The sequence below is a fragment of the Cotesia typhae genome, unplaced genomic scaffold (assembly GCF_013202065.1).
Source record: "Cotesia typhae breed Kobodo isofemale line unplaced genomic scaffold, CoteBio_Ctyphae contig_11, whole genome shotgun sequence".
Classification (NCBI taxonomy): Eukaryota; Metazoa; Arthropoda; class Insecta; order Hymenoptera; family Braconidae; genus Cotesia; species Cotesia typhae.
The window spans coordinates 3,296,152-3,317,122 of NW_027423711.1; the positions used below are offsets into that span (position 1 = coordinate 3,296,152).

The 20,971-nt window shown below is 27.7% G+C and overlaps 1 protein-coding gene across 5 annotated transcripts in view; it reads left to right on the plus strand.

The window, feature by feature from the left end:
* Positions 1-18,677, plus strand: part of Hr38 (Hormone receptor-like in 38) — a 38,778-nt gene extending 20,101 nt beyond the window's left edge. For 2 of the 5 annotated variants that reach the window (XM_074238591.1, XM_074238584.1), the window contains 7 exons: positions 12,460-12,701; positions 13,783-14,003; positions 14,143-14,482; positions 15,009-15,692; positions 15,785-16,093; positions 16,949-17,183; positions 18,254-18,676. In XM_074238591.1, coding sequence (XP_074094692.1) covers positions 12,681-12,701; positions 13,783-14,003; positions 14,143-14,482; positions 15,009-15,692; positions 15,785-16,093; positions 16,949-17,183; positions 18,254-18,510 — 2,067 coding nt within the window. In that variant the 5' untranslated portion in view covers positions 12,460-12,680 and the 3' untranslated portion in view covers positions 18,511-18,676. Of the gene's footprint in view, positions 1-12,459; positions 12,702-13,782; positions 14,004-14,142; positions 14,483-15,008; positions 15,693-15,784; positions 16,094-16,948; positions 17,184-18,253 lie in introns of all 5 variants that reach the window. The other 3 variants (XM_074238574.1, XM_074238555.1, XM_074238564.1) reach the window with 2 other exon arrangements.
* Positions 18,678-20,971: the final 2,294 nt, after the last annotated feature.

A 20,971-nucleotide genomic window follows, 5' to 3' on the forward strand; every position in this document is an offset into this window, starting at 1 on the left:
CAAAACCGATCACGTGTAGAGTAACCAAATAGAAGAAAAAACTATTAAAAGAAATATTAGATATATATATACTGAGTCCATTGATTTATATCGTGTAGAAAACATCTATTAATTGATAATGATCTCAACACTTTTTTTAGTTTTTTTATAACTCTGCTTTAAATTGTGATTGAATTATTTCTTCGGTAATTATTTACAAGTGCGGTAAACTCCATTTTGGACTACTAGGTGAAAAATTAACCTTTTTTTAATTTTATTTTTATTTTGCTTATTTTTACGGCGCATTTATAATAAAAAAAAAATCATGAAAATTAAGTTAGCCGACATCTAAAAATTTTTAGAATTTTTTTTTTAGTGGAAAAATTATTACAGAAAAAACAAGAAAAAATTTTTATGTGTAAAAATTGTAAATGCAGTTTTAAAAAAAAAATTTTTGCTCTAATTTAATTAATGAAAAAAATTAAAAACGTCGGCTAACTTTAGCATTAATAAAAAATGTCGTGGAAGAAAAAAATAAAGATTTGGATAGCTTTTTTGCCTTCAAAAGTTGAGAAAAATATTAGCTGTCGTTTTTGGATAAAATTTCTAATTTTTTTTTTTTTTTTTTTTTTTTTAAATTACATAAAAAACGAACAATTAAAAAAAAGTTGAATATCCCAATTTTCTAAAAAATTTATAAATTTTTTTTTTAAATTTGTTAATCAATTTTTTATTTTTTTATGTATTTAAAAAAAAATATATATTAATAAAATCAAATAAAAATTTCGTTAAAAAAAATAAAAATTAAAATGATTGACCCCACTTGTAAATATTTACCATTTCTTCTTTAAAAAATCTAAAACTTGACAAATCATATTTTTTTAATAAAAATTAAAATCTTCAATTATTAAATATAATTATTCATAAATAGATACTTCAGTACTCAGTGTATGGCTATAATATAAAATAAAATAAAATATTTAGGTCGTATTTAAAGCTGTAAGTAATAATATTTGAATACCTGGCTATGTATCGGTATTTCCCTGAGGCTTAATGGCGGTCAGATCACAGCAACAGTGTCCACTTTTAAAATCGGTACTTCTGGGTCACGAGACACAGAGTCTCATGCACGTGGGTCTCACCTGTAATATCTAGGGTCCTACCAGTTCATTATCATCATCATCTTCATCATCATTTAATATAAAATCGTTAATATAAATCTATGCGTCGGTGATTACTCAGTTATGCTGAAGTATATAATAGTAATAGGTAGTATTTATTGTCGCGAGATAGAGATGCGGGAATCCAGTTGATTAAGCCACTCCTTACCATATCTCCCTGCAAGAGAGAAGAGAGTGAAAAATATGAAAGCTAGAATACAATAAATACGTATGGATAGAGATGATTACCGCATTAATTTTAATCTCCAAGACAATGTACATGTGGATAAAAAATCTGCATATGAAAGTAATGTGCATGTATTTACATTATACAAAGAAGAAATATTTTAGTGTTAAGTATTATGGAAAAAGATAAAGAAAGAGAGAGAGAAAGTTGTGTAGGCGACCAGCTGAGCATGTCGGGGTAGTGAAGGGAAACGGACGAGCCAGACGCCTGGTGGTTCGGTGGCAACGTCCAACGCTGACGTCACTATTCCACCCCGCCCGTTATCGAGCGACTTACGAGGACGTCATACTTCAAGGACGTACACTGCTATTTCGGGGCCGCCCGAGTCGGGATATTTTACTTAACTTACTTTTAAATACAGGTGCACATGATACATACATACATACATACATACATACATACTGCATACCTATATATATATATATATATATATATATATATATATATATATATATATATATATATATATATATATATATATATATATATATATATATATATATATATATATCAAACTTATTCTCTTGCTTACTTACACCAAAATCTCACTCTATTGCTCTCAACAGCTCTCGGTATATGTTTATATATAAATCTTTACTCGACCTCGTTCTTTTACTTCCTAACTTCCATCAGTTCGTGCAAAAAAACTTTGCCGGCTCTTTTATCTAACCCTTTCTCGTTCTACACTTTATATTCCTCCGACGTACACGTATAAATTACACATACTTGTGTACTATTCAATTCTATTTTATTTGTTAGCTATTTTTTCCAGATTCTTGTTCTATCTCATATCAGTTTATTTAGATCTCCGGTATTGACAAATTAATATTGACGTTGGCAGGTTTGATTGATGTTAATTTGTGCGGATCTGTAAATAATAGATAAAACAAAACGTTTAATTATAGTAATATTACTAATTTTCTTTTATTATTTTTTTTAAGTCGCATTAATTACTGAAATCATGAGCGATTACTTTACGGAATAATTTTTTTGTGATAAGACTCGTTTTTTATTTGGGCTGAGCAGAATAATACATTTAAATATTGAAAAATATTCATTGAAAAGATTGAAAAAAATTCATTGGTGTAAGCCGGGCTCGAACCTGGTCGAATGCTTCGGTAAGCAAGAGCCTAATCCGATAGGCTATTGCGCGCCACTATTTTACTAATTTATAATTATAAATAGAAAAAAAACCGTGTAGATACACGCGTCAAAAATTATACTTTTTTGGCATAAGAAAAAAAAATTTTAAATAAAACAATGATTGAAGAAAAATGTTAAAAACAATCAAAAAGTTTTTTTTATAATAAAAATTTAGATATACTGTGTAAATATAAAATCATTTGAATTTAATTCAATATTATTTAAGATTTTTCTGAATTAACTAATTTTGGAGTTGCAAAGTATCAATATTTTACAATTAATAATTATAAAATATTTTAATTATTTATTTAAATATGTTTTTTATAAAATAGTTCATTATTTATTATTTAACCTAGTGATAATCTCTTTTTAATTAATATTTTTTCAAAAATAATATTGATTAAATGAATTAAAAGACTTACAAATATTGTAGTACAAAACTAGATTTTGTTTCCAATAAAATTCCGGTAAATTATTTGGTCTATAATATAAATTTAAAAAAATACGGATAGAATTACTAGATTCGATAAACAAAATGATTAAGTCTGTATTAAAAAATTATGAACTCAATAAAAAGATACCTAAATATAATAGGCACTGCAATATTTATATTTTAATTCATGAAATTATCATTATTTTTTAGAATTGATTATTAATATGAATAATATATTTTATATTAAATGGTATTTCTATTAAATTTGAAAATATAAACGTTTTATTGGATACTTTGCGACTAGCCTGTATATGAGTTAACTTAGTAAAAAAAAATTTTTTTTTAATCATATAATATAACTTCAAAAAATGAGATTAATTGGTATAAAATGTAATTAATATCAAGTATAAATAATATAAGGACGGAATCCAATAATTCACAATCTTATTTAACTTATTGGTATGTTATATATTTATGAGTCTGATAAATCTTATATCTTATGGTACATACTATTATTCACTGGCGATTTCTCATAGAGCCAAGTGAACGTGATCAATCAACGACACTATTGCAGCAGAATATGAGTAGCTAAATGTAATGCATTATGCTCATAAAGTAAAGAGTTGGTGTATCATAAGGGAGACAAGACGCTGTTACTATTATTGCCAGTGGTATATCTATCTATCCTAAGAGAAGAGAACAAAGAAAAGTTTGCGGATGGTGTAGAACAAACCAAGAGGCTTATAAACTTCCACCTAACGATGAGGTGTATATGTAATATAATAATGTTCTGAGCACGATGTTTTATATTAGTTGGAGTTGAGTAGAAATGAAGAAAAACGTGATCTATACCTCGTCGCGAATAACTACTCTATTCTATAATACTTGAGCACAACATCTGATCCACACGATTGAACATGATGTGATCAAAACTTTATATTTATATTTATTTATGTAGATATATATAAGTAGACTTTTTCCTTTGTTGCGGGTACTCCAAGTGAGATAGTTGCGGTTTTCAGTGTACTGCACTGCACTTCGAAGGAGTTTTAACAGTATAAATAATTTAAGAGTGAGAGGAAAAAGACTTTACTCAGTAATCTGTAATGTATACCGAGATCGAGAGTGTATGGATGAGAGAATTTCTCGTGATCGTGGGCGTGCGTTCATTCAAGGGGTGGATTCATCTGGATGGAAAGTGCTTAGGCAGAAGAGTTTAAATTAAAGGTCTTAGATGTTATGTTCCATTATACATATATATATATATGCAATCCAACAAAATAATCCATTATTTTATTTTATAAATTATCTGTAAATATATTATTTTTACAGGCCGGTCTATTAGTTTAATTCCAGATTGTATATTACTTGTATGAATTTATATCGATCGGGTTAATAACCAGTGTCGTAATTTAAATGTTTTTAATTTTTTTTTCGCGTTAAAATTAAAAAAATAACTGGTTTTAGAGTGAAGTGAATATTAATTAACTTTTTTTAAAAAACATTTATTAAACAATCAATTAAATTATACGGTGTATTAATAATAATTGACTTTATTAAACTTTCATATTTTATACTTGAATGGAAGTCTTGGAAATTTATATTAATTTTTTTTTTTTCGGGTAATAAAATTAAATTAAAGTGTAAATAAAATTTTAAAAAATTTTATGATAATTTAAATTAAGAATTTTTTAAATAAAAATTATATAAAGTTTGAAAAAAAATTTTTTTAAGCTTGTAAATCATTGTCAACCAAAGCACTGATTTATATTTCATGTTATTGTTGCATATACCGAAGTAGTAAAGTTATGTCATTAATAATAAGTATTAAAAGGCCGAGTGTGTAGGTAAATAATATATTTATCGTTATCTTGAGCGTAATGATAATCGATGATCACATTTCTCACGCCTGGGCTAATATTCATAGGACTGAATAAAGGTGTAATGCATATACACCTTTGTAATGTATGTATAATAAAGCAGGAAGTGTAAATAGCTGAGTGAATTTAAAATAGGTAGGTAAGGTGTAAAATAAAACGATAAAAATGAATGTAAATTAATACAATAAGAAGAAAGATAGAAAAAAAAAAATTCATTTTTAAAAAAAAGTTTTTGATACGCGGTTTTTGCATTTGTTTGTTTTTCATTTGTAACACAATAAAATCCGCGTAAAATGGCAATCCAGTAAAGTCGGTTAGTCAGTATAAGTGAAGAATAACAATGATAAGTAAATATAAATATAAATATAGCATACCTGTATAGACATATATGTATATATGCATATAATAGAATGTGAGGATGGGATAATCGATGAACGGAACTGCGGCATAACGATGACGTCATAAACTGCCGTTACTACGTCACAACCGACGAGGTGGTTGCAGAATAACGGGGAGTAGAGGGTGGTAGTCACCCAGCTGGCGGTAGTGGTGGCAATGTAAAGCAGAAGCTGTACTGGGTCAACTTGTATGTCGGTGTATGTAAGTTGAGAGAGTATGTGGACGTCGGCATCGACGATGAAACACCGCCAAGGCCGTATTTAACTCATTTCTTTTGTGTTAAAGGAGTTCGTTCAATATATTCTGGCTTTAAATAAAATACATGTGTTTATATTTTTATTTATATTTCTTTTAAAAAATTTTAAACTAAAAAAAAAATTACTTACCATTGGTGCTGATCTAAAAGTTATTGTGAATAGAGATATCGGCGAGGTAAACTGATAAATATTTATCCTTTCGCTTTGCATGCACAGCTTTTTTTCTTCATTATATCCGCGTGCTCTAATATGACCTACAGTTCACACTTGTTTGAGTTGTTAATTACCCTGAAATAACAGTGTCCTTGTTAATGACATTCAAAACTTTACTGTATTTTTTTTTTTTTTTATTATTTTTATTTTAAATAATTACTGTTAGATTATTAAAATTAAAAAAATTGTAAATTTGAAGATTTAATTCAATTTTACAAAACTTTATAAGAGATTATTGACTAACAGTCCTTAAATATATAAAAAAAAAAGTTAGCTAGGTAACTAAACAGTTTAAAAGTTTGTTTTACACACCAATTTGCATTGATTTAATGCTGAGTAAAAGATAAAAATTTTAAATCCTTTGACCTTAATAAAAATAAGTATTCCAAATAAAAAAAAAATTTCTCGCATAGAAATTCAGTCAGGATTTAGAATTTATAGGTAAATGGTAATAGGATTTAGTGGTTAATTTATTCCTTTTTATTTAAAATATAATATCCTGCATCGCCAAAAATCCTTGCTGGGTTTTCACAAACTTTTACTTATTTTAATTGAAATATTCAAAATAGTTAATTATCGTGGCTTACCACCTCCAAATAATTTTATGGCTATTCAAACGACTCTTTCTTATGGTCAATAAAAAAAAATAACTTCTTAAAGGTTTATCATGTATGTATAACGGTATCTATTGATTAACGATCCAGGTTTTTAAGAAAAAATATCTAAATCGAATAAACGTGTCGATTTATCAAATTATCAGACCTCACGTTATATAAAACAACAGCCATCATGATAAATGTAAACGAAAAAATGAAACAATTAATAAAATTAATGAAATTTTAATTAATATAAAAAAGATAAATTAAATTGAGTCTAATTTTAGCGTGTAGGTAAATAGTTAATACGAACGAAATAAAAATCGGTAATGTTAAATTAAAAATATTCGTGTCCTGTAAAGAACCTGTTCTTTCGAGTTTAGCTTACATTACTATATCCTAGTGATTTTATTCATATACTTGTATACTTACAGTTTATTAACAAGGTGTGATTGTATATATGTAACGACAACTAACGTTTACCCACGCGGTTTGTTGATAGAGGAACAGGTTGGCGGACACACCGGGAAACCGGTACCCACTTTTCTTCGTCACACTATATTCATTATTATATTATTACACATACGTATTTAAATAAGTATGCATTTATTATGTATGTATGTAGTGTAATAGTCCTGTAACTCCTTTAAACAGCGGCGGGTGGTTGTGGTTGTCACGTGATCACAGACTTTTTTCGTCTCTCTTGTCCGCCTTCGCGGTTAATGTTAACTAGACAGAAAAAAAGGTTCACTTGAGTTAAGAAAATATTTTTTTTCTTAATTATTCTCTTGAGCGAAAAAAAATTTTTTTTTACCCAAGAAATTTCACTTATTCTAATTAAATTAATTTTGTTGCTTTAGAAATACGTATCTTGATCCAAAAAAATTTATTTAAGTCAAGAACATCTTTTTGTTTGGAGAAAATTCAGTCTCTTGCTCCAAAAAATTTAGAAGTAAATTTTCTTGTCTTCAGAAAATTTTTCTCTGGCTCCAAAAAATTAAATATCTTGATAGTAAATTTTTATTAATATTTTTATTGACTAAATAATATTGAATCATTTTTTTTTCATTCAATATGTATATTTGCACGTTAAAATTTCTGATAATTTGAATTAAAAAAGAAATTACTTCCTCCAAAAATAGAATTTCAAGAAAAATTTTTACTTCGGTCTTTTTTCAGACACTCGAAAATTTTCTTAAGCCAAGAATTTTATTCTCCAGTCAGGAAATTTTTCTTTCTGTGTAATAACACAATTCAGATATTTTCGTTTGTCTATTTATAAGTAACAAGCCTCGTTATTTATAAAAATTAAAATAAAATTTGGTAAAATCTGAAACAAAATAAATTAACTGTTAAAAAACGGGCGATAATTTGAATATTTTCACTTAAAAAAGCTCTAAAGGTAAAAGCTCCGCAATTAAAACAAGAGCTGCTTTATTTGCGGAGGGTAACTCACCCCAATGGATCAATGCATAAAAGCTGCGGCAGCTTATCCGCCGTGCATTAAATTGATTATAACGGTTTAAATAAATAATAGTAGATGAGATTATTCTGATAGTAGTTAAAGTGAACTTAACATGTAGTTAAAGTGTCACTAAGAAATTTTTAACGATAAAATAAAAATGATTAATAGTCGATAAATCTTTTATAATATGAATTTCACTTGGTAGTATCCAAGGAGAAAGGTTTTTTTTTTTTTTTTTTATTATTATTTTTCAGTAGTAAAAGGGCGGTATGTAGCTCATCAAGATGTGACTACTAATGATTACCTAAATCGGACATAATCAATTCTCCGTTCACTTTTGTACATATAAATTTAAAAAATATAAAAAAGGAAAGAGCATATTAAATTTATATACAAGAAAAAGTTTAGTACGGTGTCTGAATAAATGAGGAATATTGAATTGACGTTGAATGAATGTTAAGAAGATGATTGCGAAGAAAATTATTGGATAGCAGTTTAAGTAGGACTATTGACTACAGTAGACAGCGGCTGGGAGAGTTCGATGCTCGTGTATTACTCCGACTACTTTTATAAATATATACATATATCTTGGTTGTGTGTTGAAGGTGTGTGTAGTGGTGACACACCAGTGCATCGACGGACACACACACAGATACGGATGTAGTCAGAAAAAGAGAAGAGGCCGAGCGTTCTATCTTTAAATTACTATAATAGATGACCTACGATTGGCCTGGTCATTCGTGACCTCTTCTGATACCAATTGATACCATTAAATCTGGAAGCATACAACGAAAAATATTGAAAAAATATTATTCAATATATAAGAGACGAGAAATTATTAACATCAAGGAAGATATATACGTGTATATATTTATAGAAAGTGAGATTAGTTAAAATCAGTGTGAATTATCATTATTTATAATCAAATTCATTATTAATTAAAAATAATCCTCGTACATACTTATTACGAGAAATTAAAATGAAATAAAACTAGAACTTGAGTATTAACTTTAGTCTAGAATCAATTACATGGCTAGACACAAGTACAAATAAATCTTGAAAGTGGAGAGTCGTTGACTACACTAGATTCACTACATGCTCGACCAGGTGCTGCTGCTAGTATTAAATCTTAAGATATATACAAGACAAACGTGTGCGCTCTCAGATACGCTGATACGTAACCTATAGAGCGCACGTAAAGAGAGTGCGCTCACTCTTACACCGAGTACAGCTATAAGAGATTCGGTCTCACGGTAGTACAATATCGTAAGTTACTTACGCTGAGGTTAAAGGGCACAGACCTACATATCCGCGTCGCATTGAACGGTCGCTTCTCAGTTCTGCCTACATAAAAAAAAAATTTTTTTTGAACCAAGAAAATTATAAGGAAGGCTGAAGTTATTTTGGAGCAAAAAGAAATTTTTTTGGCTTAAAAAAATTTTATTTCGTTCAAGAAATTTTTATCTTGAATTTTAATTTGAATCAAGACAAAAATTCTTGAACCAAGAAAATAATTTTGAAGAGTTTCATTGTATTGAATAAAAAAAAAAAAAAAATTCTTGAATCAATTTTTAGATGAAAATTTTTTCTACTTCTAAATTTTTTCAAATCAAGAAGATAAAGTTCTTCAAAAGTATTTAAATAAATTTTTTTTCTGTGTATCTTTTATATTTATTTCAGTAACTTCTTCAGAGTCTAGTCGAATTTTTAAAAATTTTTTAAAATGCTTTCTTCATTTCTTCTTCCATTATAATTAAGCTCGACCTGTAACAATAAATTTAACATTAATTAAATCAATTCAGGGTTGCAATAAAAATTAAAACTTTAATTAAATAGAAGATAAAAATACTTTGATCAGTAGCAGTGTTAGTAGCACAGGTGTAAAAGAAGAAAATAAGATAGCAAGAGTGCCAAAAATAGAAATGCTCTTGTCTAATTTGTACATCAGACTAAGAAGCGATAGAGAGCTTTCTTAGCTCGGTGCCTTACTGTATTGTGTACACTCTTCTCGACATTCTGCAGAGCTTTAAGTTACTTTACTTCTTATCACTTTTATTTACTTAACTTGGAGTCATGTCATGGCAATTCAGCGGAACGGAATAGCGAACCAACCATCAGTCGAAGGCTGGCTACACGTGCGCAGGCACGTGGAGAGGCGTGGCTTTAGATGTCTATAAACTTGTGGAAGGGAATAAAAGCAATCCAGTGACGAGATGTAATGTTGCTCTGATGATGTCTGGTAGTAATCTATTTGTTTTATGTCTCAACGCCATACACTTAACTGAAGTTATTTACTTAATCAAGTCGAACTTTCATTGGCTCTTCTACTGATTTTATATGATAGCCCGGTCTCAAGTTCTGTAATCTACTCAAACAATACGAGATATATTTATCCTATTTATATTCTACAGATCATAAATATTCGTCACACCTTGTAAATCAAATACTGTAAAAAACACAATAGGGAAATTAAATTGACGGTCTTTATAATCCGTGACTATCGTGATTTGTATGAGTTTGCTAGAGTCATAATTGTTGAAGGGCTTTTTTTTTTTTTTTTTTTTTTTATTTGTGTAGGGATGTAGATTAAATTTCATATTCTTCTCTGTACATTATGAATATATTGAGGGGGTATTCTCGTTTAGAAGCCCGAATTTTAGGTGTTTTTTCGGTCGCGATAAAAAAAAAAAAAATATTTTTACTATCCATTTTTTTATTGATATTTGAAGAGTAAAAAACGTTAATGAAATTAAAAAAAAAAATCAAAATTCCAAAAACTGCAGATTGGTAAAAAAATTGCACATTCTACACAGTAAAAAATTTTATGTTAAATATTTAACACAAAAAAGTGTTAAATATTTAACATAAAAATTTTTAACACAAAATTTTTTGACGCAAAATTTTTTACTGTGTGGCGTGCAGGATATCAATCCTTCCAGTGACTTGAAATAGAAAAAAATTAATAATTCTCAAAGAATAAGGATGTAGTTATCGCACTACTAGCTGTTTTGAAGAAAAAAAATTTTTTCACAAAATTGCAGCGGTTTGAAAAAAATTTTTTCCTGTTTTTCTGCCTTTTAGAATTTTTTAAAAATATAAATAAACTTTTTTTTTTCCAAAAACGCTTTGTAGTGCGATACTCTAATGTATGAAGAAATTCTGTGTAAATTTTTGAGTGAATCGGTTGTTTAGAACTTGAGATATCATGCATACCGTTTTTAAAAAAATAATTCCTAGAAAATTTAGCTGTAATTCCGAAAATAATTCAAATTCCAAAAAATCCTTTTAGGGACTTTCTTATACGCTTATACTATAAAAATATGCAAAAAAAAATTTTTTTTTCGAATTTCTAAGCGAGAATATCCCCTTAAATTTCTTCTATGATTTTTTTTTTTCACCCATAAATCACATTCATCATCATCACCAGCATATAATTAGAAGAGTGAAGCTTACCTCTCAGGTATAAAATTTAATTAAAGTAAAATAATTAAGTCCCATATTTACGTAACACCCTCAACGTATCATCATTCGAAGATCGACGGGCATCCATTATGTTTTTTCAGATTAATTCACCGAACTGGTATTCATCAATGCTTTGCTACTGAAATCATTTGGCAAACTGCGAAATTATATACACACAAACACCAAAAAAGCTTACATTTGTGCTTAAGAATGAGGATAATGAAGACGTGGGGGAATGGTCTACTATTTCCTGCAAGAACATCAACATCACAGTTTAAAAGTAGAATATATTTGAAATGCCAATGATTTCATGTTTCCCTTGAGATAATACACACTGCAAGGGTTGCTAAGTGGGATAGCTTTTATATAGATATGACCAGGACACCGAGGACTTCAGTTTATCTTGGCATTTAGTCACATCAACGACTCTTGGTGTCAAAAAAAACTTTCTTGTCAAATATAGTGTAAATCAATGTATCAATTATCAATTCATTTAAAACAATTCAAGAGAGTCACAGTTAAGAATATTTAAAGTTTAATTCAGTTATTGTGGAAATTACTGTGGAGTAATCATCAATTATTAAAAATTTCATGACATTACTTATCAACATATCGAACGATTTCATAAAAAATTATAATTTTTTGACACAGTTAACTATTATAAAACTAGACTATAGAGTTTTCAATTATAGATGTAATTTCAAAGTTTATCTCAGATTTTTTAGTTGGTTAAATTATTAATCGTATAAGTATATATTATCAGTCGTGAGAAAGAATCAATAGAATAAAACTACCTTGTACACGATCCAGCAGTAGGCATAGAAAAAGACCGCTAGCTTATTCGACGTTATGATCGACATGGACCGTACGCAGTACGATAAATATTATATCGATCAGTGTACGTATGCAATGTTAAGTAAAAAATGCGTTTCGTCGATTTTTTAATAGTTTCCTCTTTGTCGCTCTACTGAAGATCAATCATTACTGTCTCTTCATTTCTTCTTTGTACCTGTAACAAATGCACTTTTTTATTTCTTAGATTATTTACTTAGTTGATTGATGTATTGTATTATACTAATTTACTTACATTAATTTTCTTTTATTTATTTATTTATTTATTTATTTATTCGATCAACTGGCTGATTGAATAAATAATTTATTACTATAAAAATAAATAAAATCAATAATACGTAATAATAAAAACGTACTCGTGTATGATCAACAGGGCAGCTTCATACACAAAGCGGTGGAGACGATTGTGATAAAGAATATACCGGTCATCAATTGCCGGTGGATATATCTAGTGAACAAAACCAACACCATCATCAGCGTACATCATCATCATCATCCACAGAATTAATTTGCACAGATCGTGGTTCTGCTACCACTGCAATCACAACGGCTTCCACAACGACTACTGGCACTGCGTTCACAGTTGCATCAAGTATGCTTCTGCTACAAACACAGGTAATTTTTATTTTTCACTATTTTTTATTTATAAAAAATAATTATTTCAAAAATTTATTATTTATTCTACACAGAAAAAAATTTATTTGAATTAAAGAAATATTTTTGAAGAATTTCTTCTTCTTGATTTAAATAAAAGAATTCTTTTATTTAAAAATTTTTTCGTCTTGATTCAAGACAATGAAACTCTTCAAAATTATTTTCTCAATTAAAATTTTTTTTCTTGATTCAAATTAATTTTTTTTTTCAGTGCAGTTATTAATAAAAATAATCAATTATTGATTCTCAAAATCAGTCTAGTTTTTTTATCTATATTATTAAGAGAATAAGCAAAATTTTGTGGCCAGCGTATTTATATGATAAATTAAATTGCATTAGAAAATTCTCTATCTCTGGATACATAGTTAAGAAATGACCTCGTATCTTGTGAACTATTGACATTTTTAAAGATATAAGCTCATCTTGATGTTACACTCATCAAGATCTTTCATTTGAGTACCCACATCAATTTTTCATATATTTATATATATTATATATATGTAAATATGAAAAATGCATGTGGGTACTCAAATGAAAGCTCTTGATGAGTGTAACATCAGGATGAGCTTATATCTTAAAAAACGTCAATAGTTAAAAAAATACAGTGCAATTTAACAAAATTCATTATTTAATGAAACAAAATTTTACTATATATTTTTATATTTAAAATTTTGTTATTCTCATTATATTTTATAAATATATTAATATCAATGATAGTTTTAATAATGAAATAAATAAAAAGTAATATCTATCTATAATATATAGAGACAATACTAGACACAAGCTATAAAACCTAGTTATTGTAAAGAATGAGGTCTCTAAGGAGCAATGAATTAAATGTCAAACCATCGAATAGAATGCCCACCCTTCTTTCTTTCTTTTCTTCTATATTTTTCATATGCTTTTAACCATTTATTGCTCGTTTATCCTGTCGTCTAGTTGTCATAACAGTAATGTATCATTCTCAGCATATACAACAAGTAGAAAGTAATACATTGATAGCCGTCTATAATAAATGAGGCTTTCTTTTTGAACATTGCAGAGCCCATTTGGCTGCAGCAGTTTTGCTGATTTTCTCAGTGCACCTTACACTGATCCTACGGATACAGGAAGTCTCACTGAAGAGTTAGAGCCCTTTCCAGAATTACAGTTAGGCAATTCTCAGCCTGTAACAGCAACGCAAGACGATATCACCCAATCAAATCTTCACCATCAAATGCAATCTCGATCGCTACCTGGAGATCTTCAAACAGATTCATTGAGGTGAATTTCATAACATCTTGGTCTTTGGTTTATTTAATTTTAGATTTTTAGTCTCGTTACTTTCAAAGATGTTTTACGTTTATTTAGTTTAAATTTAGTATATACTTACGTATTATTACGGATATTTAATAAATAACAGCCCAACTCCACTACCCAGTTTCCAAGAGACGTACACTGCTCATCAACGCTACACACGCCAGGAACTTCAGAGTCTGGACATAAAGATGGACGACGAGTGCTTTGACGCTCTTCAGTATGCTTGCGCAGATACTCCTTATACTGCTGAGTTTGCCGCAGCTATTCCATATCATCCCCAACAACAGCCTCAACATCATCACCATCAACATCACCATCATCAACACCAACAACAGCAGTCCCAGCAGCATCATCAGCAACATCCAATGATGCATCACCATCAGCAGCAACTTCCTCATCAGCATCAACACCATCATCGTCAGGAAAATCATCATCACCAAAATGTAACTAAAAATAAATTAATAAATATATTAATATCCTTATATAGATATAGTTTTAAAAAAATGCGCGCTCAAGGTTTTTTTTTATTTCAATTACAACTATTTAAAAAAAAAATGCCGCGAAATTTTAGCCAAATTTTTAATTCGAAAACCAATAAAAATTTTCAATTCAACAAAACAAATAAATAGTTTAAAAAACTAAAAAAACACGCTTTTTATAAAAAATCGAATTAAAAAATAGAAAATAAATTTTAATTAAGAATAGTGTTAAAAATTTTGATAAATATAAATTAATTATAGTGTAAATAAAAATAAAATATATTTTTTTTAAAAAAAAGCTTGGGGTGCTTTTTAAAATATTTAATATTTTCTATTAAAAAAAAATTGTTAAAAATAGGCCATTTTTTCCCGGAGGAAATAGAATCCATGTAACCCCTGGAACAAAAATTAAATGAATTAAAAACTGTAATTTTATAAATGAAATTTTTTATATAATTAATCAAAGAATATTATTATTTAATGAAAATAGATTCCACCAACGCTGACACCACCTCCAGTAGCAGTGCCAATTCAATCAGTAACAGCAATGGCAATTTCACCATCTCCACCATCACCATCACAGCCAACTCCTCCACCTCCTCCACCTCCACCACCACCACCAGGATACTTCTCAGCGATAACGTCGAATCACAGTGCCACAATGCAGCCAGCTGGAAATTTGCACCAGAGAGACTTGTCCGGTGCTTTCACAAATATACCTATGGCGGCCTACGGGCAAGGAAATATCATGAGTGTATCACCGGTTTCGATGACATCCAACGTTACCGGATCAAATGTTCACATTGGATCGACACGTTCTCGAGCACCAATGCTCCAAAGATCAGACTCTACCAGCAGTGGTAGCAATCAAGAGTCCCCCAAGTCATGTCCGAGCACATCTAGCAATGTTAATTCAACTCCGTCACCTAGTAGTAATGAACGGGCGCCACAGAGTCCAAGCCAATTGTGTGCTGTTTGTGGTGACACTGCTGCCTGTCAGCATTACGGAGTCCGTACCTGTGAAGGTTGCAAAGGATTTTTCAAGAGAACTGTACAAAAGGGATCCAAATATGTTTGTTTGGCTGAAAAATCGTGTCCTGTCGACAAACGACGTCGCAATCGATGCCAATTCTGTCGGTTTCAAAAGTGCCTGATGGTCGGAATGGTCAAAGAGGTTTGTGTCATCTTCAATGCTATACAATTTTACATAAATTATCTTTTCACCAAAAAATAGTTCTTATTAAGGTGGCAATTATTTATTTTTAGGTTGTCAGAACAGATTCTTTAAAAGGCCGACGAGGAAGACTTCCTTCCAAACCTAAATCACCACAAGAATCACCGCCAAGTCCGCCCGTTACTCTTATTACTGCATTAGTACGAGCTCACGTTGACACAACCCCTGATGTTGCTAATTTAGATTACTCTCAGTACCATGAACCTGGCGTACCTGCACCCTTAGTAACAGATGCTGAAAAAGTTCAACAATTTTATAATTTACTTGCGACGTCCATTGATGTTATTCACAACTTCGCTGAAAAAATTCCTGGATTTACGGATCTGTTAAAAGAAGATCAAGTAAATTATTTTTTTTGGTCTAGTTAAGGGGAGATTCTGGTCTACACTGAAAAAAAATTAATTTGATTTAAGAAAAAAATTCTTGAACCAAGAATATAATTTTGAAGAGGACAATTGTCGTGAATCAAGACAAAAAATTCTTGAATCAAATAAAATTTCCTTGAATCAAGAAAAATTTCTTCAAATCAAAAATATGAAGCTCTTCAATATTATATACTTGATTCAAGAACATTTTTTTTTCTGTGTAGAAGCATGAAATTTCAGGTAATTTTTAAAGTGCCGTAAAAAAAAGGCAATTAATATTTTTACTATACATTTTTTCATAAGTTATTTATTAACATTAATAGAATACAGAAAAAAATTGAAAAGTTGAAAATTCAAAAAGTGAAATGGGGGATCTCAAAAAATTGGCACGTGACTATACCCACGATTTCAACCCTCCTAGCAATCGGAAACAAAAAAATAAAAATGATTATTAATCTAGAGTAATTTCGCTATGTTTGGAACTACGTAAAAGTTTAAAAAAAAAATTTTTTTTACTACTTTTTTTGACTTATTCGAATTTTTTAAAAATAGTAAAAATTGAAATTTGGGGATGACCGTAGTTGCCAATTTTTTAAAATCCTCCCACTTCATCAGCTGCTAATTTTTTTAATTTTCTGTATTCTTATAATATTAATAAATAACTTATAAAAAAATAGATTGTAAAAATATTGATTGCCTTTTTTTTACGGCTAGAATAGAAAAAAATTACCTGAAATTTCATGCTTCTAAACCAGAATACTCCCTTAATTAAAATTACATGATCAACTTAAAGAATCACACTCATGATGATCAATTTTTGTTTTGTTTTAGGAATTACTCTTCCAATCAGCGAGCTTAGAACTTTTCATTCTCAGGTTAGCTTATCGTACAAGAGTCAGTGATAATACTTTAACATTTTGCAACGGAGTTGTGCTATCACGAACACAATGTTACCGGTGTTTCGACGAATGGCTATTCAATATCTTGAAATTCTGTCATATTCTCCATAGTGTAGAAATTGATGTCAGTGCATTCGCATGTCTTTGTGCCCTCACACTCGTTACAGGTAAAATAATAATTATAGTAATAATAACAATCAATAATAAGCATCAATCACTTTCATCAAATCAAGAGTACTTGATTTCTTATTTATTATTTTATTATCTTCTCTTTAGTTCTTACGTGCTTTGATTTATATTTTTATTCTTTTTTTTTTCTATGAATAATTTACTTACTCTTTGGTCAATTACGTATTGACGTCGATGCATGCACCTGTTTCTCGACTTTGAAATTGACGATGTTATCACGCGATTACTGATCGATCCAAGTTCATTCGCCTTTATCTACTTAAAATATTTTTAGGTGGATTTTTTTAGAAATCTTTCTATTGTAGTCGGTTTCATGTTGTAACTTTAGAAAAATTTTGTCATAATATTTCATTTCATCGAAGATGAGCAAAATTGGTCGGTTATTTTACGAGTTGTGGGTGTTTGAAAATTTTTTTCTTTTTCAAAAAATTTTGAATTTTGTATATTTTATGAAAATAATTTTCCAGATGTAACAGATAGATAAAATCTATCAAATTTATCTTAAATTTAATTTAACTACCTTCAATTTAAACTATCGTTTGTCTGATTTTGATGATTTTTTTAATTAATTCCGTGATTTTAAAAATTTGAAAAATTGAAAAGTTTGAAAAAATTTAAAAATTTGGAAAAATTGAAAAATTTTTGAAATTGAGAAATTTGAAAAAATTTTACATTAAAGTTTTTCGGCCCTTTTTTCTTCAAATAAATTTTAAGCCGTAAAAGATAGCTTAAAACTATCAAATTTATATTAAAATTAACATAATTATCTTCAATTTGAGCTATTTTTCGTCGTCTTTTGATACTTTTTTCAATTTATTTCGTAGTTGAGAAAATTAAAAAATAATTTTTAACTTAATCGTCAAATAACTTTCAAATATTACAATTTCTATTTTTTTAAAAGCGTATTTTTGTCAATATTAAAACACAAAATCTACCTATCTATGTCAAGTGTGGCCGAATGGCGCCTTTTTTTCAAATAATTACGATTTTATTATTTTTTGTGTATAATTTAAATTTAATAACTAATTATTATTATTATTAATTATAGATCGGTATGGTTTGAAAGAACCGCAACGAGTAGAAGATTTACAAATGAGAATAGTATCATCACTTCGTGATCACGTAACTTACAATTCAGAAGCCCAGAGAAAGACTCAGTACCTGTCACATTTATTAAGTAAACTCCCAGATTTAAGAAGTCTTGCTGCACAAGGTCTTCAGCGAATTTTTTACCTCAAGGTGGAGAATCTTGCACCGATGCCACCTCTAATTGAATCTTTATTCGTTAATAGCATTCCCTATTAAAGAAATAAATAATTCATTAACTGCAGCTATATTATTTAATGATTATTATTTCATTAATAATATTCTTTAAAATCTTTAATGATAAAAATTTTTACATAATATAATTTTATAAAAAATATAAACTCTAAACAATTAAAAAAAAAGTTCCTAATCTACAGAATAATTGTTTATTTTGATAAAATTATTGAGATACTAATCTTGATAATATTTTTCATATTAAAAATATTTATCAATTAAAGTTTTATTAATATTTTTAATGAAATACTATTCACTAATAATTATACTATAAACTATTATATAAAATAATTAAAAAAAAAAAAAAAAAAAAATTAATAATAAAACACACGCCTTACTCTAATAATAAGCTCCTCTCACGTACCCAAAAGAAAAGTAATTATTATATATTGATAAATAATTATTAATGTGAGAAGTATGAAATTATTTATATAAACATATCAGGATATCAAGTTGGTCGGTTATGACAAATAATCTATTTTGCGATGGATATTTTTTTCATCTTTCTCACGATTTAATATGTATTTAATAAAAACCCCCTTTGATGTTTTATATAAAATATAAATATAATTAAATAAATATATTCACAACGAGGCACGGATGACAAATATTATATTAATAATCGTTGAGTGAGATATTAAGCGAAAAATATAATAATAATTATTATTATCAATTATTAATAGTATTAATTATAATAATTAAATAAGAATATTATTAAATATTCAAATCGACCCTTCAAGCAGTCCTTATACATTTATGTCTATGTGATTTTAGTAATTTAAGACTTATATTAAAATAATCATAGTGTCGTCTTGTTTTATAATTTATCAAATTTTATATAAGTAAAAGAAAAATCAATTGTGTAAGTTAATTGTAATAAATAATAAGTAATATAATAAAGACCGTGGTGATAAATTTTTAGAAAAAAAAATAAAATTAATAAAAAAAAAATCAAGACGGCACTGAATAAAGTTACCCTTTATTTTATGATATTAATTTTAATGAAAACTAACGTAACAAAGACGAGTGGACATAAAAAAAATTACTGTCTTTATAAATATTTTACGCTATTGTTTATAAATGTTTATATAATTGTTATTATTCATTTATTATGTTAATTAATTAATTATTATATGTCTTTTAGTTCTAATAAAAATCTGTCCGCAGATTGCAAGTTACTTTCGTCTACAGGAATGATTGCTATTATTATTCATACAAAATAAAATAATAAAAAAAAAAAAAAAGGAAAATAAGAAAAAAATGCCTGCGATGTGTAATTAACTTAATTAATCGTGCCTCTTAGCGAATTTTCCTATTGTCTATTAATTGTACTTAGCAATGGTTCTGCGACAATTATAATAAATGTCTATAATAATGAATTTCAAATAATATCTTTGATTACATTTTCCGCTGTGATTCAAGTACAAAAGACAGCTTAGATATCAAGTATAATTATATACAAAAAATCACATTCTTTAGCTCGTGATGTTCTAAGCACCCTCTTGTAGAGTTGTTTGTGTATTGGTTTCGAATTTATTAATAAAAAATAAAATTATCCAGTGAAAAAATATTTTCATTAATTATGAACTAAATAATAAATTATTTTTTAAATATTATTAAAAAATATTTTTTTTGTTTCTGTAAAGCTTTGTTATCTTGTTTATTCTTTATCAAAAAAAATTTTATTTTATAATTGACACACTAAAAAATTTTCGGTTTGTTAATAATTGAAAGAAAATATTTTGCAAATAAAAAATAATTAAGAATAAAAATTTTCCGAATGTTTAAAAATTTTTATAGATTTAATAATTCATCACAAAAATTAAATTTACTACGAGGGTGTTGTCAAATTTTGAGATTAAGGAAAAATTGAATTTTTCCGTATTTTTTTTTTTTTTTTTTTTTTTTCTAATATACACCTAAATGGCCTCAAAGTTAAATAATTTATTTATATAAAAATATACATATATGCATAATTATTATTATATGCTTACAATTGGCCAGTGAATGACGTATGCAATAATTTTTACGAATTTATCGAGAGCAAGAGAATGTGTTTGATAATAAGAAGTCTCTATTATTAAAACTAAAATAAATGAGTAGATTTTTTTTAATATTTAGGTTTTTTCAAAAGCACGTCCATCGTTATAAACTTTTTTATAACATGCTGTCAATGCACATTTTTAAAATAAGAAAAATTAATTTTTCTCTGGATTTATCATTATTTGTAGTTAATTTTTGAAAATATATATATATATATATATATATATATATATATATATATATATATATATATATATATAGTAATTATTAAATAAATTATGTTATTATTATGATTGAAAAAAAAAATAATTATATATTATATGTTAGATATAAGAATATGTTATCATTATTATTATTATTATTAGTTAAATAAATTTATAAAAAAAGATAAAATCACTTTGTA